Source organism: Elgaria multicarinata, chromosome 2 (assembly GCF_023053635.1).
Source record: "Elgaria multicarinata webbii isolate HBS135686 ecotype San Diego chromosome 2, rElgMul1.1.pri, whole genome shotgun sequence".
Taxonomy (NCBI): Eukaryota; Metazoa; Chordata; class Lepidosauria; order Squamata; family Anguidae; genus Elgaria; species Elgaria multicarinata.
This window is the reverse complement of record NC_086172.1, coordinates 56,632,178-56,654,180: the sequence shown is the minus strand read 5'-3', so window position 1 is coordinate 56,654,180 and position 22,003 is coordinate 56,632,178. Positions and strand designations below refer to the sequence as shown.

Here is a 22,003-nt window from a genome sequence, read left to right as displayed (position 1 = left end):
GGCGGGACAGCTCCAGACACTTTTGGATGAGACTGATTATCTGGATCCATTTCAGTCGGTTTTCAGGCCTGGTTTTGGCACGGAAACAGCCTTGGTCGCCCTGTATGATGACCTACGTCGGGAGAAAGACAGGGGGAGTGTAACTCTGTTGATTCTCCTTGATCTCTCAGCGGCTTTCGATACCATCGACCATGGTATCCTTCTGGAACGTCTGGCTGAGCTCGGAGTGGGGGCCACTGCATTGCAGTGGTTCCGCTCCTACTTAGCAGGATGGCTCCAGAAGGTGGTGCTTGGGGGACATTGCTCGGCCCCGTGGACTCTTCGGTATGGGGTTCCACAGGGGTCGGTCTTGTCCCCCATGCTGTTTAACATGTACATGAAACCGTTGGGTGCGGTCATCCGGAGTTTTGGAGTGCGCTGTCATCAGTACGCTGATGACACGCAGCTCTACTGCACCTTTTCAACTTCATCAGGTGTGGCTGTGGATGTGCTGAACCGGTGCTTGGCTGCGACAATGGACTGGATGAGGGCTAATAAACTGAAACTCAATCCAGACAAGACTGAGATGCTGCTGGTGGGTGGTTCCTCTGATCGGATGGGGGGTGTTCAACCGGTTCTGGATGGGGTTGCACTCCCCCTGAAGGAGCAGGTTCGTAGCTTGGGGGTTCTCCTAGAACCATCTTTGTCACTTGAGGCACAGGTGGCCTCGGTGGCACGGAGTGCTTTCTACCAACTTCGGTACGCCCCTATCTGGACAGGGATAACCTAGCTTCAGTTGTCCATACTTTGGTAACTTCCAAATTAGATTACTGCAACGCCCTCTACATGGGGCAGCCTTTGAAGACGGTCCGGAAACTGCAGCTTGTGCAAAATGCGGCGGCCAGATTGATAGCTGGAACAGGAAGATTTGAGCATATAACACCGATTCTGGCCCGCTTGCATTGGCTGCCTATATGTTTCCGAGCCCAATTCAAGGTGCTGGTTTTAACCTATAAAGCCCTACATGGCTTGGGACCACAATACCTGATGGAACGCCTCTCCCGACATGAACCTACCCGTACACTGCGCTCAACATCTAAGGTCCTCCTCTGAGTGCCTACTCCGAGGGAAGCTCGGAGGATGGCAACAAGGGAGAGGGCCTTCTCAGTGGTTGCCCCCCGACTGTGGAATGATCTCCCCGATAAGGCTCGCCTGGTGCCAATGTTGTTATCTTTTCGGCGCCAGGTCAAGTCCTTTCTCTTCTCCCAGGCATTTTAACAGCTCTTAATAACGTTAAGTTTGTTTTAATGGACCCCAGAATTGTTGTTTTAAATGAATACTGTTGTTGTTTTTATACTGTTTTTATGTTTTTTAAATTTTTTGTATACTTTTAATGTTTACTATTTTTAATTGTTGTAAACCGCCCAGAGAGCTTCGGCTGGGGGGCGGTATATAAATGTAATAAAATAAATAAATAAATAAATAAAGACATAGGTTTTTAACTGGTGCCTAAAGCATGCCACAGTTGGTGCCTCCCAAATACCAGGAGAAAGCCATTCTATAAGTTGGGCGCCACCATAGAGGAGGCCCTTCTCCTGGTTGCCACTAGATGGCAATCTGCAGGTCCTGGTACAACCAGCAAAGCTTCCTCCAATTGGATCCAAGCTTTATATACTAACAAAAACACCTTGTAATAGTTAATAGGTAGACAAGGCTATTTATGGCACAGGATGGGAAAGCGAAGGGTGCGTTGTTCATCACCAGTGACATCACACGCATGAAACTTTTACAATGTCAGTTCAAGCTGTACGAAGAAACACAGTAAGCATGCAAGCTTGGTGAGGAAACAATTGCTGGGAAAGTAAAATTTCCTTGCAAGATATACTTTATTGAGTGATATTTTCTAGATTTCCTTCAACAACCGAGTAACAATTATGAATTTATGGTGGGAAAATTTCATTGTATGGAAACACCTAAATAAATAATAGGTTTGTTTTAAATAACTTGCATCTCGTGTGTGTGTGTGTGTGTGTGTGTGTGTGTGTGTGTGTGTGTCTATCTATCTATCCTGAGAAGAATAAAGAAAAAGTAAGACAGGATATCAGTGGGAAAACTGGCAGTGTTGGGGAACAGCTGATGCCTACAATAAAGTTTGATAAATATCCTATTTATTTGTAATACTAGGGCCCCTTTCACATATATTTTGTGTTTCTTGTCTGTCCTTTATTAAATTATGGGCATTTGACTGTAAACAAGGATATGGTTACTTAGTGACTCATTTCTCCCAGTTCTGTTCCACCATGTAGCTCGTGATTTCAGGGGTTTCTCCATGCCTCACATCAAGAAAATTATTAAACTGCAACAATATCAGCTTTCAGGAGATTCCGAATGTTAAACCTCAGATAAACTCTTGAAAGTCCTTATGAGCGGCAAAGATCCCACAATCGTAGGATAACTACACCTAAATTAATTTAATATTATGAATAATTCTAGTTACTGTTGAAATCAAAATGATACAATTATTGGCTAGGGTGGGGAAAGCTAATGTAATTTGAACACAGGGTAGGCATCAGTACTTCTTACACTTAAATTGAAATGATAATTCTCTCTTTGTGACCATAGACACTGATTCTACTGTTAAAACAGCCACTATTACGTATGCTTGGCCAATCAGCTGTTTGATGGTGAAGGGGCAATCTCCCCCCCCCTATCAGAATCCAACAGGATGCAACCACTAATGTAAATTACATTGCACATTGTGCAACCCATTGTGCATTCTGCTTGTGTAACGGGTTACACAACTGCTTGCACCCATTGTGCAACCGGTTTTATTTATTTTATTTATTTCATTTTGTGAAATAAAAACTAGTGAAACTGGTGATGCAACAGCTTGCACCCACTGTGCAATGCAGTGTGAAACTGCTTGCACAACTGGAATGAGTAACTGCTTGCACAATTGAAGATTTAGCAGAGCTCCACTACTGCTGTTTGAGTTTGCGGAATGTCACTGTTGGATGGTGCCCCTTGAGTCGTTGGAAATATGTTGCACTTCAGGGTTTTTGACATTTGCTTCTGATGACTATGAATAGTTCCAGAAGTACAACGGCAAACACAATGCCTTTATGAACTGGTACTAGGATAGATACAGGATAGATGGTCTTCAAATGCCTCACAACCCCATGGGAGTCTATCATCTCATATGTGTGGGAAATGAAAACTTTGGTTTTCTATTTGGACTGCTCAAAACAGATGAACGTAATAACTGAAGCTATTACAAATATTAATAAAGACATTGAATGGGGTGAATGACAGCTTTGCTGCTGAATTATATAGGAACAGAATCACTGCCTCTTTGACCACATGCACAGCAACTAATTGTGAAATCATGAAGGACTATGATTCTATGAATTCAATCCTGAAGCCCTTACTCAGGAAATATTCCCATTAACTTTAGTGAGAGATTTAGTTCCCTATCAGCAGCTACTGAAATATGCTACATGAGCAGAATTGCTCCTAGTCAGTAATTTTGGGGGAAAGTTTCCTGTGAGTTGTCAGCCAGTCACTGAATGCTGAAGTTCTCTTCAGCTGCAGGATGCCATATTTCCTTTGGTATTTCAAGTAGTTTCAAATCCAAGGTCTGAAACTTGACACCGGTACCAAGCCTAAACACATCTGGTTGATTTGAGGCCACAAATAGCCCTGGAATGCCTTTGACACCTTCCATTACTGCCATGCTTTAGAGCTTCAATCCAAAATAGAGCTGACAAAAAATGCTTGTCAGCTTGATGGGCTCGGACAAAATTCAGCAATACATGATGCAATAGCAAGCTAGGTAGACATTCATAACACATCGTGCATGTACAGGAATTTCTAAAAACACTCTACTAGACAACAATAAAAAATTAAAAGAAGTAAAAATAATACACTGAAGATAATGGGCATGTTTAGTCATCACTTTAATCCACACTGGTTTAATAAAATACACACAGTAGCTTATTTTTTAAATACTCCACGATACCCCTCCACATAAACAGACTAATAAACTACTGTTTGTAGCATATTACGCTATTTTGTGTGATTTGACTTATCGAACCGCCCCCTGCAGTCCTCCCACCCAAGCGTGCTGGTATCCCATCTTCCCTTATGGTGTTAAAACCCATTAAGCCCCCACCTCCCTGCCCATGCACACAGTAGCCCATTTAAGCGGATCCCAGTAGCACTCTTTCATTCACTCGCTGAAACGCAGTTGCGCATTTAACCCATAGTTGGTACCGCAGAAGCCATTTTCAGCTGTTTCCAGTATCGTAATAGCGCTCATTCACTAAAGCACAATTGCACATTTAACCCATAGATACTGCTGCAGTAGCTGGTTTAAGCTGTTCCCAATGGCACAGTAGCACGCATTCGCTAAAGAGCAGTTACGCATTTAACCCATAGACACTACCGGAGTAGCGGTTTTCAGCTGATCCCAAAACTGCAGTAGCACTATTTCCATCATGCAGAGAATGCCTATGAAAAACAAAGCAGCAACAGCAGTCTGAATAGTTCTTGCCACATGACTCTATAGCAAATTAACCCACGGTGCCCGAAAGACGACACGATAACCCACGATGGGTTAAATAACCCCTACTGCAGACAGTGGGTCATCGTAGTGGGTTATATAAGGGAAATAAGCCATCATGGATTTAAAAATTCCCAGCAGACAACACAATATCCCATGATGGGTTAAATAAATCATTGTGGTTTATTTAACCCATTATGAAGTATTGTGTTGTTCGAACCCACCAATGTAGCCATATATGAATGTCATAGGTCTTACTCAGGAAATATCCCCTAAAATTCATAAGCATAAGAGCCATATTTAAAAATCTTCATATGCTTTTGAGCCTCCTTTATTCAAAGCCTAACCAACAATTGCTTTCACCACTGCTTATCCTAATGAGAAGCTCCACCCCACTGCCACTTCTCTCAAACTATGACCATTTATCCTGGACTGTTTCTCCTAGTTCCATCACACTCTCCACACATCCCTTCCCCGTGCCCAAACTACCATCCCTCCTTCATTCCCTTGCTCAGTTTATGCTCCCCGCACACTGAGCTTGTATGCGAAGGTCCCTTACGAATCACATTGCTGCCTCCTTCTCATCCAACTGTTTTCTTCTCCCATGGGCTCCCCTTCAGGACCTAATCTTCTAAGCTTATGTCTGTATAGGGCCTACATATATAGGGCCTGATGTAAGTAGTTGCACAACTATACAATGTATATTCTGTAATTTTCAGCACAGTTTGTGCCCAACACATGGAGTCTACTTGTGGAATCTCCGATGTATATGTGATATCGAATGTGTGGATGGTTGTGTGCTGGGGCTGGCAAGGGATGGGGTTGGCAGGCATGATCACAATCCTTTCCCGTGCATATATAAGAATGTCTCCACAGGGCTTCCGGCTGTTGGCAGCCACAGAAAAACCCCAGCCTATGCTGATTCCAGCAGTGTCTGCCCATGGCCAAGCGGGCATAACATTCATTGGCACGTAACTGGAATACGCAGGATTTGGCATTGGCATGCACAAACAAACCACCCTAAACACGAGTTAGTGGTGGCAGCCCAAAACCCAAATCTGGGCTAAATCCAGTGTGTGCTGGCAGTTTTAAATGACTGTCTCAACACAGGGCTAGCATAGCTGCCTGCGAGCCAGCACACTCACTGGCTTTTTCCCACAGCAGCTATGAGCTGAGAGGATCAGGAGAAGAGGACCTACATCGCCATGTGGAACGGGGAGAAGAGAGACGTTATAAGTGTTAAATGCAGGTTTGTAGATTAAACATCAGGGCCAAATCTATTTCTGAAAGGTCTGTATTTTTGAACTACCCTAAAAGCCACACTTGGACGGCTGGCAAGATTCTTAAGGGCCCACTTCTAAGCCATAGTTTGGCTAAACCAGTGATACCATTTCGGCAGTGATTGGCCAATATGCTGGTGCTTACATAATTCAGCTGTGACATTATGCAAATACAAAGTCATCAACCATACATTCTTAACAGCATTGTTCAGTGTTCTGGGACACACTTGTGTGGAATTGCTGGGGTGTGTGTGTGTCTAATGTGGAAGTCTGCACAAACAGAACAGGAAGCTATCTCCTTCCTGAAATATACTCATTCTCCAGTACTTTGATAACAGCAATACTTTGTAGTACATTTCAAATGTCCCAAACTCTTCACAAATATTACCTCATAAATAATAATCCTTACAACAGCCTGATGAAGTAGGCAATGTATTATACCCACATTACAAATGTGGGACTGAGGCTGAGAATAGTGACTTGTTTTCAGTCAGCTAATGTGTTTGGGCTGGGGTAAGATTCAAACTAGGAATATTCTGGCTTAGAATTTATGTATTTATTTAATTTATATCCTGCCTTTCTTCCAGAAATTATGCTGCAGGTGGCTAATAATAGCAAAATACAGGTTAGAAACAAAATTTTAATTAAAGCACAATATAAAAAGGATCCATAAACATTCAATTAAAAACACAACTCTGAGCTTGTTCAGAAGTCACCTTAAACCCTGCTGGTTAAGGCTTTTGGTTAAGCACCAGGGTTTAAGGTGTCTTGTGTGATGCATTTTGCTAAACCCTGCTCACTCACTAACCATAGTCGGACTGTCTGCAGCAGAGTTAGCAACTTTAACCATGGCTAAAAGTGTTGTGTGAGACAGCACACCTTGTGGTTAGCACTAACCCCAGAGAACCACAGTTTTGCTAACCACAGAGCCTGAAGTGTCATCTGAACAGGCCCAAGGAAAGATTTAGGCAGCTTGAACAAATTAATTTGCCCCTTCAGAAACAGACCAGCTTACATGCCAAAGGCCTGCCTGAATAGAAATATATTCACCTTCCAGTGAAAGGACAACAGAGAGGGGAGTTCCAGGGCCTGAAAGTGGCCACCAAGAAAGTCGTCTCTACCAAATGTACTTCCAATGATATTGTGGTGGTGCTATTGATTTGATGTACTGCTTTTCTTTGTATTGGGTTTTGATTTTTATAGCATTATTTAGGAATATATTGATTCTCTCTCTCTCTCTCTCTCTCTCTCTCTCTCTCTCTCTCTCTCTCTATATTGTTAGTCAATTTCCTCAGGGTGAGTGTAATGACCAAAAGGAAGGGTAAGTTTAGATTAAACTAAGACGTCAATCCTATATCCTCTTATCCAGTAATAACTCTTATGGAACTCCGTGAACTTACTTCTGAGTAGACCTAAATAAGATTGTACTGTAAATGTGTCATGTGGATGACCAAAACCCAATCCTTTGCACTGAGGTCTATCTTGAAGTGGCAAGAGGTTATTCATCTCAAATGTTTCGGTGAGGGTCTGGTGGTTGACAATACAGTTAGAGTGACTCTTTGAACGCCACTCAGAAAATCAATGCTGCAAATAGGCAGGCTGACACGCCTTTTGCTTTTGCTTTGTTTGACAACTTGGCCAAAGAAGAGTTCTGGAGAACTCAAAAGCTTGCTCACTCTTTGTGATGTTTCAGTTAGTCCTAATAAAGGTATGATACTACTGTCACACCATCAGGAAGCTCACGAGAAGCAGATAATTCTAAAATCTCCATTCCATGTGAACTTCATGCTGGCTGCACCTCAACATCTGGGCAGCACAATGCATGTATCTATTCTCTTGAAATGGCAGCTGATTATGATGAGAATCCTTGGGCATGTGATATGAAGAATGACTTTTACCCTCATGCACAGCAGGAAAACTGACCTTAGGTAGATCCCCTAAGATGAAGAAGGAAGAGAGAAAGAACTGGTTATTTTTTAAAATTATTTTTGACAGAAATTAAAATGTTATAAAACACAGCAAAAAACTAGGATTTTTTTTTTTAAAAAACATATGGTTTTAGATACTAGATGACTAGATGTTGGGGATCAAGATCCGACGAGAAAGAATGCCTTCAGTGACAGATATGTTCATGAGGGAAAGGGAATCAGATGAGAATCTGAATAATGTTTAAAGAAGAATAGGGTCTTTGCTCTCAAGACCAGCTTCCAGATGTAGTTTGATCAGGTATTTCCAGGTCAATGACATAACAGAAAGAAAATGTTTGTCTCGTAGGACATCTAGACCATCCTCCTGGAGTGAATGTATAGCATGTAATAAGGCAAACCCTTGAAAATCGTATGCTGCTTTCGCTTGAAATTAAATAAAGGGAGAAAGTTTGGCTGACAAAATTAAGAGAAATATTGGAAAACTGGGCGAAAAAGGAGTACCATCTGTAAGAGAATATTCAGCGTAGAGTACTAATGCATAAGAAATTGTAATATTTAAAAAATGGGAGGATCAAATTAGAAAAGAAGGATTCTTTAGATCATGGGATAAATGTATTTAGTTCTGGAGATAAAAGAATAATTATCAGAAAACAATAATTATTGGAATAGATTAAATATTAGTAGTTGTTTAACAGCTGAGTAATAATTTATTATAACACAAATTTGGCTGACAAAATTAAGAGAAGTATTGAATTGAGATATAACAGTTTTTGATTACTCCTTCTTAGGAATTGCATTTATTCTTTTGGGTTAAATTATATGGTTAATAAATATGTTTTATTATTAAAACACAGTCAAAGCTATAAATTGCAAAAATGTAACTATTTTTGTGTGTGTGCTAGATTTAACACATTATTTATGAAGGAATCTAGATCAGTTCTCAGTTTTTAATTCTTTTACTGTTTGTTTTTTTGACAAGGTCACAAAGATATTTCTTTATCGGGTTTTTGTTTGTTAGTTAGTTTTTGTATCTGTATTTAAACCCAGCAGGAACCTTTAAGTACAATAACAACTGATCAATTTTAAATGTCCATGCAGTTTAGCCTGTAAATTTGTGCCAGCCTTATGCATCTATTCTGCACTTTCATCTTTTTTTTTCTTTTGGTCATTGAATAAAATCCAGACCTAATCTCATTGGATGATCGGCCAATTCAGTTGCCTTTGAAATGATCTGGGTGCAATTAACATGTGAAATTATTTCAGAGTTATCTAAGACAAATTAAATAATACACAGTTCTTCACTACAGGTACATGGCAACAGCACACATTTTATCACAGAGCAAAGCTTTAAATTGTCCAGGTGGTTTTGCCAAGAGACCAAGTGTTAGCTTCTATTAATACATCTTTCCATTTTCCTTCTCTATCTGTTGTTAAAACTTGGTATTTCATGTACTAAAGGTTATTTCATTTTTGTATTATGTCTGTTCTATTATTTGATAAAAAGCACCAATGGGGATGATATACAAATACATTATTATTATTATTATTATGTTTAAATATATTATACACAAATATTTGTGTATGTATGTGTGACTATTTGCACTGTGCTTTTATCCCACATCCTGGCTCCCTTAGGATTTGCAGCAAGGAATAATTATATCTAATCATTTAAAAAAAAAATCCCCCAGAGGCTTAAAATTTCATTGCCAGTGCAAAAACATATAAAAGCCCAAATATACACACTACATGGGCATACAGTGTGATATAATGTGCATTTTGAAAAGCTATACATTTCCTTATTTCAGGGAAATAAGAGTAAGCAGTTTGGGGGAGTGGGCAGGGGGTTGTGGAAAAATTCCAGACTTGGGAGGTACATAAGGAATCATCTGGCAGCGGTTTGATTTTCTAAAGACAGCTGATTGAAGCTACTTAGGGGTTTGGATGTTAGAAGTAGTCCCGGTGGAGATGGATTAATGGGCAGAGTGTAGTGAGGCGGTCAAAGGTGCGTTATAAATGCAATTTGGCGTAATTGCAAATACCACACTTGCTCTGTTGTTACAAAGAAGAAAGCCTTCCATTTCTAGTGCAAATATCATCAGCTTTGAATTTATTCCAAGAAACTGTATACTATTTAAGTATAAAAAGTAATCCTCATATATGAGTCAAGTGGCAGAAAATTATCTATAAACTGTATGTGTGTGTATGTGTGTGTGTGTGGATATATATATATATATATATATATATATATATATATATATATATATATATGAATCAAGCTCTAAACAAGGAAAACCCATGAGATGGGAATTTAGCATAACAGCGAAAGAGATTCGATTTGCCACTAAAGTTCAAGAACAATATTTAGTTTACTGAATCAACCTGGAAATAAAAGTAATGCTTCTATCAGGATGAAAGCTACATTAAAAACGAGATCATTAAGAAAACATACAGTTGGAAATAAAAGAATTAAAGTGAGAGAACAACCATAAAATGGAACATATAATCAAGCAAAGTAACAAAGCCACAGGACTCCTAGGTATGACTAAAGCGTTGTTTAACCTGAGCAAAGAAGCTGCATATCTTTTAGTTATTCAGAGATTTCAAAGTGATGTGTAGGTGTAAAAGAGGAATTTGTTGTCAAAAACCTACTATCAAACAAAACAAATTGAGTGTTTGGAGCTCCATACAAAGGAATTTATTGCCACCATCGAAGCTCCATATACACAAATCTCTTGCCACCATTGGGTTTATTGAAGCTCCATAAAGAGTGGAATCTCTTGCCACTATCAGGCTCTCTTTTGTGGAGAAGGGGGCACCATTTGCCACTGATCAGCTTTAACCAGTTTTTCACTTCTCCTCCTCCCCTTCTTTACATGTCTCCAGATAATAGCTGCCTGGAAGCAGTAGTAAGAAGGCTGCATACTTTTCCCAGTTCTTCCTCCCTTCACCTCCCTAATGTCTACATGACTATTATTGACTTTTTTTTTTTTTACTAATGTGGATATTTGAGGATGGGTGAACTAATAAATACATGTTTAATAGCCTATGAACATTTTATAGACTTATGACTTATTTTCAAGACTATTTGAACTCCAAGCACCTGTGAGCAGAAAGCGATCATGTTTGACCCCACTGCACAGTTATGTGGTCTCTGTTCAGTAATACTTTCCAAGGGATTGCCTGGGTTTCTTGGTCAATATCAACAGCCCTGTTCAAAGGTGACTCTGAATGAAAATCTTTTCTCCTGACAGAAATCTCAATAATAAGCAACGTGTATTAACTTCTGCTTCCTCCCTCTTTTCCCCTGGTCTTATTTTAATCAGTGATATCCATCAAAAAATATCCGCATTAAATTCACTGTATACTTTAAACAAGTCATACACAACTGGCCCTTTAAAGCTTTCCCCTGACCAACATTGGCACCAGGTTTGAGAGGTCCATGTGTCCTCTAGGATGATTCCTGTGCTACCCTGGTGGACATTCCCCCCCTCAATATGCTTAATAGGTAGTGATGGATGGGGGAGGGGTATTTCTTCCTTTCTTCCTTTCATGTTTATGAGCACAGTCTACACACTATGAAACAAAGTGCTGTCCAAGGGTGTATCCATATGCCATCTTATTTCTCCAAATGCCTTTGGGTCTCAACCCAGAGAAGCGCAAAGGCATTCTTGGGAAAAGAAGATGGCGGATGGCTGCAGCATGAGCCCACCACATGGGTAAACATCTAAGAAAAAGAAAGAAAGAAGAAAAGAAGAAGAATGTTGGCAACCACCACCAGTCCCATTGGGCCAAGCATTTGCATGGCCATGCTTGGTGCTGCCACCAGATGCTGATGTTGGACCTGGCCCTGGCCCTCATACTGCTGTGATGTGACTATTGATGGACTGTCTGTTTTGTAAGGAAATCCTTGGAGAGTTGGGTACAGTATACAGACCTTCAATTGTCTGCTCTATAGTAAGTATCCTGTGAATTACAATTTTGTTATAAGATTAGTGATAATTATATCAAATGCCCCATTTTTAACAGTTGTGTCAAACTTAAGAAACAAAACCTATGTCTGTGGCGGGCTCAAATCAAAGTGGACAAAACAAAAACCATGGTGAAGTAAATCAAAAACAAAAACTGGGCAATTTAAAAAGCATAAATACGAATAAACCATATGGGCCACTATATTAGTTATAAAGCAGCCGCCTCACGCCCATTCTAGAATAACTAGGCAGTGAAGAGGAGGAAGAAAAGTGGGATTGCATCTTAGGAGAAATCAACATTTTGGCTTATAAAGCTTTGCCCATTATTTGTGTTACCCTAGAAAGTCCAGAATAAGCACTAACTGTCCCAAAAAAGATGAGGAAAGGATAATGATTCAGACAGTGAAAGCAAAGGTTAATTGCAGTTCAGGGAGTCTTGCCCCGAACACAGATTGAAATTTCTCATATATATTAATAGATTAGACAGCCGTTCCATCGCGCTGGCTTTTTCCATAACTTTATCAGTTTAATTTGCAATTCACTTAACATTTACAAAAGAGGCCAAAGAAGAAGAAGAAAAGGCAAGTGGCCTTTACATTTTTTGAAGTAAACTTTAGCTGGATAACTATGCAAGGTAGGTTCTGTAATATCAAGGGCAGACTCATACTAGTTTGCATAACTTCCTCCTGATATACTGGAGTGAACTTACTGCTGTCTTATTGCTATTGCTTTTACTACTAGAAGTACTACTAATGTAGTAGTTTCCATCAAATTGTTTATGGCTGCAGTGCTTTACTAACCTACTTGGGAGTAGGTCTCATTAAATCCAGTAGAATTTACTTATAAGTAGACATGAATGGCATTGCACTGCTAATCTAATTGAAACACTACCTTCACCACCTTTACAGAAGTATTTCCTCTTATTGCTGCTGCAGGAAGACTGTAGCCCAATGCAGGGATTCAGCCTGCTCACTTGAGGCTAAAAGTGGGGAGGAAATACCTGAAAGGGTGTAGACTCATACATGCAATTGTGAACCCTGATTAAGCAGAAGTTACTGTCAGACCTTCCCTCTTAACACAGGAAGGCTGGGGACTGAGTGGATGGGAATAGAGACTTTGGGAGCGGAGTTTGTATGTACACCTACATAATTTCTCCACTTTTAGCCTTCAGGTTGAAGGTTCACATAGGACTAGTGATTACTGAAATTCACAAAAGAAATCTGTGGCAGAGATGAAGGAAACCCAAATTCAAATCTCCTAGCTCCAGGTAGTAGTTTCCCCACTGGTTTCATTCCTCTTTTCAAATACTATTATTCATGGTAAATTTAAGAGGCAGAATCCCATAGAAAGCATCAACGTAATATCGATAATGGTCAAGAGGAAAGAGGCAGTATGTATATAGCACAGGAAGTCTTCCTTGCTAGTTCAAATCCAGAGTGTATATTATTTGGTTTTTGCAAATTTGTTTTTTTTTTTTTTTGCAAATCACGGTGATTGCATACATTTTGACTTGTCAAATTTTCAGCCTACGTCTGTAGACCTTATGGACGACCAACTTTACGGGTTTCAACCATATGGTCATATCCCAATATATACGATGGCTGGCTCGAATGTAAGAGGTTTACGGTGGTAATGTAGTAAACCATAATATTTGCAGATGGCTGTAATAAAATCATTCAGGAGAGGAAAGGTGCAGAAATGTAAGCCTGAAAAGCTTTCCCCTCCCCACAAGAACCAAACAAACAATTGCATCTGAGTAATGCAAAGTAAGGAATATACACTACTGAACCAAACAATCTGGTCCAAAATACTGCTTTAATTTTCTTCCCCGATCCCATGAGTATTTTAATCTCCTTTTTATTTTCTGCATAGGATCTAGCTTAAAGAGGCTAAGGAACAAAGCACACATAGTAGTGATGTTATGGTAGAACACCTTTTATCCTTCAAGTTCTGAAGATTCACAGAAAATAACTGATCTTTTTTTTCTTTTTTTAAAAAAAAGAAGCACACAGAAGCAATATGGTTTTAATAACTTAAGCTATTTAGTAGCAATCAATATTACTTTAATACAATAGATATTGGACAACACTTCATATTCTTGTTTGGTCTTAGCTAGGATTTTGAACTTGATTATCATAAGCATTCTTGAACATTAAGTTATAAGCATAGCGTTAGAGCAACTCCACACTTTATAAGGTAATCATGTTCTGAATCACTACGCTACTGGTACTTTTGGTATTTTTCACATCAAACACATATGGCATGACCAACAGCTGCACATATTGAAACACCTGTGTAAACATGTCAGGAAGTTGTGACCCAGTCAGGCTTCCAAATGCACATGCATAGGTTTTTAAGGATGCACATCTATCATTCACACTTTCCTTGTGTGCTGCAGCAAACTATGGTTTTAACACCGCTAAACCCAAAGTAAACATGATTGCCTCTAGGTGTGGATCCACTCCGTCGCTTATCTTCTCTACTACTGAGTGTTAGGACATTGTCAATTCAGAGCAGAGGTGACCATACTATAACAAAGGAGCTGCTTATGTCATGCTTGTTTCATGTGTGGTGACTAGCTGCAAGTCACCCACTTGCTATGCACCGTTTCCAACGCTGGAATGTGCATGGATATTGATTGCTCAGTAAATGTTACTTCTCAACAACCAGCACTGCTGTAGTTGACAGCTGACAGATAGTGCCTGGACTGTATTCCATATGTTAGTAGGCAATGAAACAATGAAAGGAGGGAGTATATAGATGAGGTTTGAAAAGCCAATGAGTCATGTGAGGAGGTAAAAGTGTAAAGCTGAGGCCCAGATTGGGAGGTACCACATTGAAATGGATAAGGATTTTATAAGAGTAATGTTCACGGGCCTGTGACCTCAGACTAAAGTCCATTCTATTTTAGTACGTAATGCAGGAAAGACCAGGTTGATATTTCTAGAAGCACCTGCCACTCATGAGGCAGGTTTTCCTGTAGTCTAGAGCGTTTCCACTATGAGAAAACGAAGAATTGTTTAGGGGAGGAGTTTTTAAATTATTTCAAAATATCTAACTTTGAATCAAGAGCAAATTATTGAGATTTTGTAATTAATGTGATTCAGGGATTTATAAACATGAAAGAGCATGTTGGAAATTAGAGAATAAGATTCCTATTCACTTCACTTCTTCTTAAAATGCAGAGGCTAATGTTGATTCCCATTCCCAAGCACAATTACTGTAAATAAATCAATGTTGTTGTTGTTTTGGGTGGGGGGTGAGGACAGAAGTAAATATGTGAACTGGAAAAGAAGGAAAGGAATCCTAAAGGAGTGAAGGTATAGTTAATTGTATTAAATACCATGTACAGAAAAGGAGCTAGAATTAGAGCTTTCCTAAAGGGAGATTCAAGTTTCAATCCTCATTCCATGATTTTCTAACCCTAAAACATTGGCCTTAGCTAGACCTAAGGATTATCCCGGGTAAATGGAGGGGTCGTCCCTGCCTGCTCCTGGGATCCCCTGTGTGTCATTTGGATGCACCGGGATGATCCTGGGACAATCCCAGGATATAGGCCTGGTCTAGCCATGGCCTTTGATCACTGAATAATGCCTCAGATCTAATATGAATTGCTTTTACCCTTTCCCCTATGTAATGTAAGATGGTATTCACTATCTGGTTCGGAGCTTCATAATTCTTGTCTAAATCTAGATACATATATCCATGGATATATAAGTTCGAAAAATATTGAAAGCAGGAAAGCACAATACTTTATATTTAGATTATTATATTTTATTTATTTATTTATTACATTTTTATACCGCCCAATAGCCGAAGCTCTCTGGGCGGTTCACATATTTAGATCATAATTTCTAGCTTTTCATTGATGAGATTAATCAGGCCCTCACTTTTCACAATGAGAACTGTTGCATAACCATGCTTTAAGGCCTTCTTCTCATAAACAGCCATAATATGGAAACCATTCAAAATTGGCTTTGTGCAGCAACTAAGTCCTTGCAGTATAGCACACGCAGTTGCAGAAAAGTCTCCTTATGGTAGTGATATTGTGAGAAAGAGCCTTTAAGAAATGTAGAAAATAAGCAGCCACATTTATAGTACACTATTGTTTGATAAGAGATAGTCTGTTAAGGGTGTAAGGGAAGGAAGGTGTTTCCAGATCTTACAACAATGTTCCAGCTCATTTTACAGACTACCTGTACAGGTGATGTGCAAGCTCAAAGAACTGGGCAAACTCAAATCCCCTTTAGTTCAACTAAGGGTCATAATTGCTTATTTAGAGGGAAGCCATCTTTCAGGCTAGCTCAAGGTCTATAAATAGCTCAGGGTCTATACATTTTCCTGATCACCTAGTAAGAGTTTTCTACAGGTGAATACTCAGAGATGCAAGGGAATTAGATGTTATTGAGGTGATTCCCACCTCCGCATATAGGCATTTATGGACAGACTGGTTAAAAAAGACGTTAATAGTTGAGTAACTTTTGTGAGCTGATCCTAATTGAGAAACAAGATTATTATGCTCACTGACAAGCCCCCTTTTTGGAACTTCTTCATGGTTTTAATTTTTGTGAAGAGAGAGCTTCGGCTATTGGGCGGTATAGAAATGAAATGAAATGAAATGAAATCAATAAATAAACTTCATTCTAAAGACAATGGGTTGGATTTTTAGTTTGCCTGAGCTTTTTTTAAAAAATGTTGACCTATGACTTGTTCAAACATGGACATGTAAATAAAAATACAAACAAATGTAACAGGTGAAGGAAGGAAGGGGAGTCAAACTGAGCTAAGTAATGCACATTATTTCTTCCTTGTTGAATTCCTTAGCATATGCTGCATCTTATGTTGCAGAAGTGTAGTAATTAAATATTATGAAATGTACCACATGAAATAAAGCTTGTCTCTACATATTGTAGTCATTCGTACCTGTGTGCTCATATTTGTGTCGCAGAAGGGAACTGCTTTTCTGGAATGTCTTGTCACATAAGTCACATGCGTACATGCCACTTTCTGTCTTCTTGATCTTCTTTCGGGACAGGCAGGAGTCGGAGTCTGTCATGTCATCAAGACCTGACATGTAATCCGGTGTTCCATCAAGCAATTCTCCCTGTGATGCAACCAAATGGTTTATGTAAAACATGTTTCCTTCCCTTGTTCTGTGATGTTATACAATATCCTGCGTTCTTATAAGTACATTGCCATTATAGTTAATTTCATGTGTAACCTGAGTTACAGTAAGCAGTCTCACTGGCTCGCGGTCAACTTTTCATCAAACTGGGGAACCAGATCCAAAAGGAGTTGTTTTATGGGAGAAGTGCAAAAATAATGTGTACGTTGTAACTAAGCAGAAAACAGTGAGTTGTATCCAGATTTGCACTCAGCGAAATTCCACTGGTGTTGGAGGAAGGGGTGAAGCAGTGATTTTCTGATTCCTGCTTTCCCCCTGCAGTCCCCAGTGCCATCTTCCATGCTATTTCAGAAAGTTGGGGGACCCTCCAGAACAGTGTGAGATGTGGCACTGGGGGCTGAAGGGGGAATCAGCAAAAATCACTGCCTCACTCTCTTCATCCAGTGGGAAATCTCTGTTGGATCTCAGTTCCTTTTACGAATGGAGGGATGCCTCCTATTCACACTGCTGCTGGTGCTGGTTTAGGATGCCATTTGATCCTGAAAGTACATGTTGGGACACAGGACTGCCAAGAAACATAGTCCCCCCATATTCCCCATAACATAAAGGAACACTCCTGTTGAACTGTCATCATGTTTTATGTTTCTCTCCATGTAATTTGCTACTAATGCTGAGGAATGAGGAAACATATATGATGACTAGAGATGGTGTATGCTTGGGGAAAAAATGGAAACATTTGTGGGGAGGAGGAAATGGGATTTTCTGGGGGTGGGGGTTCAATGACCTTTGGGGAGGTTCCTGAAAAATTTGAAAAATTGGAACATTTTGGATTGTGAAGTATTTTCTTTTATAATGATGTATAAAATGGTTAAGGCAAGGAGTTCATATTTTGCTACCTGGCCTTTACTTCATCAAAATGTTTTTTTTTTTTTTTAATAAAAAACAACTATGTAAGACTAGAGAGGTAAAATTTCTGGAAATTTTGAAGCCATTGGAAGAATGTTTATAATCCTCTGTGTAACATTTCCAGCATGGTTATTTCTTCATTCTGTATTAAGATTATTGATGTAATGTATCTTTTACTGACAGACATTTATTAATGCTCCAGGTCATGCTGAGTTTCCCAACATGTGGCCAGAATCACCACATGGCTTTTAAGAAGAGGTCTGTTTCTGTTATGGCACTCTGGCTGTGGCACCTTCCAGAGAGGTTCTTGTTGAACTCTTTTTGGCACCAGGTTGTATTTTCCAATGCATTTTAGTCTTTCAGTTTTTATTGTTTCAAATTTGTTAGTGTATTTTATTTTTTTGCTGCTAGGTTTCATATTGTTTTTTTTTATTTTAGAGTTTAGTTTTAAAATTTTATATTGTATCTTATTATGTTGTATTTTATGGCTTTAATTGTTGTGAACTGCCCAGAGAGCTCTGGCTATTGGGCAGTATAGACACGTAATAAATAAATTAAATAAAATTCAGAACACGTCAAGAAAATGTGCGTTTCTTGACCATTTCGGTGGAACTGGGTGTAGCATCACCAGGCTGCAAATCTGGGGACATAGCACCTTTTATTTTCTGCTTTTCTGTTCACTGTCATTATTTTTTATGTTTGCTGGTGGTTTGACCATTTGGGTTTTGTTCTACAGAGGTCTGTATTTCTCAGCTTGAATTGGTTGGATGCTGTAACACCCAAAGAGTGTAATTCTACAATTACACATGTCAGAAAACCCACATGTGAGAAAACACTGTATGTTATCCCAGTCCTAACATGTGATGTTATCTCACATACTTTTAAAAATAGAGTAGGAACTATGAAACTCACTGCCACAGTTTTTAATAACGTTCTAATTAGACCTAACCATTAGGAAATGCTGCTTCAGTTATTAAACCTTTAACTGCTCCCACCGTCTATGCCTAAAAGAAATTCAGTAGCCTGGTTCCTGAGTGTACCACTAGAAACTGCCTTTCAAAATGAACAAAAATTAAGGGGAACTGTGTACAAAAGGGAATAACATATCACGCTTCAAATAATAGGTTGAGATTGTTTAAAGGTTCTTAATTTAAATATGCTTGGTTACCATTCCTAGTAGGTAAGAGAGGCTTCCCCAGTTAAATAAGCTCTCAATGCCTTTTCCTTCAAGACAGATTTCCCTAAACTCCAATTCAAGCAATTCCTCACAAACAGGAACAGATGCTGCATACTTCCTCTGCCTCCAGCTCTTCCTGTTTCTTCTGGCTCCTAGGATGATTCAGATGTTTCAGGGACTACAAGCTGAAGTTCCCTCTGATCAGTCATAAAATAGGAACCTAAAATGTATTATGTACAAATGGGTTTGCTCATAAAATTATTATGTTTGGTGTGTGTGAGTGTGAGTGAGTGTGTGTGTGTGTGTGTGTGTGTGTGTGTGTATTATTGTTTATTCAGACAATAATTACAAATTTACTAACCTGAGTTTACTTTTGAATAGTTTAAATTTTAATGATAATTTTAAGAGCAAACCAAATTTCTACAGAGAAATGATCATAGACATTACAAAGAGGGGTACAGAACACAACATGGGAGGTCTGTTTGTAGTTCTTCCGCTGTGTCACCAAACAGTAGTTTCAGTCTCAAGTGGCAATCTAACACTTAAAGGCTAGAAGCTGGCTATATTGTGATTGTATAAACTATCTGAGCTCCCTCTTAGACTGTCATGCAGTCAATCAACCTCTCTCTATGCTGGCTGGAAGGGTATATGCATATAATAGTACTGATGGCTGCTTCTGAAGTAGCAGTGGGATCATGAGCCAGGAGTTGCCAACTGTCTGATGTCTGAAATGTTAAATCTGTTCAATGGAAGAGAATGGGAAATCAAATGGCCACTTACAGCATCAACAATCTAAGGAACATGACAACTGATGAATAAATCAGAGTCAGTTCCACACAGTTCTTCATGATTTCATCATAGTGGAAAGTGCAGGTATGATCAGAATATACTGTAAGTATTTTTCAGAGGCCCACAAACAACAATATATTTTTTGTTTGAGCTCCAGTCACATTATTGTACTTATTCAAGTCATATCCATGCCCTAGCTGACTTTGGTGCCAGATTTAAATTCCTAGTTGCCATAGTTCTCCTGCATGACCATACTCAGAATTCCAAAATTAAGGTACAATCCTATACCCACTTACCTAGAAGTAAGTCCCACTGAACTCAATGGGCATTAATTCTCAGTAGATGTACATAGGATTGCATTGAATGAGCACCTTAGGAGATGTTTTGTGAGGGGAGGGGAACAGGAAGTGCCACTGCCTCTTTCTTCCATTTTTATCTCTTCTACTCCTTCACTTCTCAAAGATATCCAAGCAAGATCAAGGTTTGTATACTTTTCAGCATTTTCTGAAGACAGGGATGTGGACCTTCTATTTTGGGTGATACAGAGACTTGAGAAAAGAGGACTTATGTGTCCTGTTCATCTCACATCCACAACTGCTCTAAAATATATGAAAAATACATGACAGAGTATCTCTAAGATATTCTAGGGTCCTATTTGCATGAACAATTCCTGAACATTCTATGAATGTGCATTCTGGCATACAGATTATCATGCAAAATCTGGCAGACAATATACAAGGTACTGCACAGGACATGGAAGAAAGGCTTCATTGACAAGCTAATAGGTAATTTTTAGCTTATAAGTATTTTTAGGCAAAACACTTTGACATTATAAATACTTTGATGTTAAAGCAACCATATGTGAAGCAGCTCTAACTCAGCTATTACATTTTTGTAAACTAACTGAAAGTTCTGAAATGCCATAGTGGATCCAAATCCTTTTTAAAGAAGTGCAAACGTAACTTTTGTGTGAGCTCCTATATAGATAGATTGAGTTCATATATTCTGGTCACAATCCTGAGAACTGAACAAGCCCCAATGGGGCTTTAGACTTGTTTCTAAATCAACAGCATCCCTGTCCCAACCAATGCCACAATGTCTACTGTACAAGTAAAAGAAAGGAAAATTGTAGTAGTTCTTGGACTGTGGTCTCTGTCTTTGCAGGATTTATATCTTGCAACATATTCCTGAACATAACTTCTCAGAAGCTCCACTTAAGTCAACAGAACTTACTTTTTGGTCAGTATGCTAAGAGTTCCAAGGTGCATAAAAGGTTCTTAATAATAGGTAGTTGTAAAAAAAAAAAAAGTACAAGAAATAACCAAAGAGATTTTCTTTCAACATACCAAACACACACACACACACACACAATAAATGTTAGAAAAGATTTAAATGAATTTTATATTTAGGTACAAAATGTTATTATTATGCAATCCATTTAAATGTATGTCTCCCCTCTAAAGGCCTTGAGCTACATTTTTATATTTAATTTTGTAATTTGAAATAGGGAATATTAATAACACTTTTTATCAATGCTCTATCTATGTTAAAACAGCCTTCAGCATTAAGCAATAATGAATGTGGATCAGTAAATTATTAAATTTCTTGATATTTATTTTGTCTTGATCCAAAGAGAGTGCAAACTTGCATGATAACGTACATTTTCATTTGCTATCAGACAGTTCAGTTTCTTAGACTAGGTTTGTACTAATTAATATTAGAGAAGATTAAATAGGCTTAAATACGTTTACAAAGAGGGCAGATGTACTGTAAATTGGAATAGTGGAACAGCTGTTATGGAGGTACCGTGCTATTTATGCTCCTATTGTACAGAATGGGATTACTGCCTGTAACATTAAACCATACCTGATTTTCACATTTGAAAATATAAAACATTTACTAGTTGGTAAAATTACTAATGGAACCTAATAGGTCATATGGGAATGTCCACAGATGTTTTAAAAAATCAACTGTAATCAGTTAATCTCCCTCTGCCAAACTGTAGATGTATTATATATACACAATTCCTACACACTAGGAATGTTTCCTGTGGATAAAGTCCTTTGCTATATTTAAGTGGATAGATGCCACATTTTTTTTCCATTTGTAGTTCCTAAAAGTTTAGAAGCAATATAGGATTAGTTACCATGGCCTTTTGGTAGAGCACATGCTTTGCATGCAGAAGGTCCCCGGTTCAGTCCATTGCATCTCCAGTTTGAAAAAGATCAGGTAGCAGATAATGGAGAAGACTTCTGTCAAAGACCCTGGAGAGCTGCTCCCAGTCAGGGTG

At 38.9% G+C, this 22,003-nt stretch overlaps 1 protein-coding gene across 2 annotated transcripts in view; it reads right to left on the bottom strand.

The window, feature by feature from the left end:
- ZEB2 (zinc finger E-box binding homeobox 2) overlaps window positions 1-22,003 on the bottom strand; it is a 174,194-nt gene that overhangs the window by 3,523 nt on the left and 148,668 nt on the right. For both annotated transcript variants that reach the window (XM_063116580.1, XM_063116579.1), the window contains exon 9: window positions 16,640-16,820. In XM_063116580.1, the coding sequence (XP_062972650.1) occupies window positions 16,640-16,820 (181 nt within the window). The remainder of the gene's footprint in view (window positions 1-16,639; window positions 16,821-22,003) is intronic.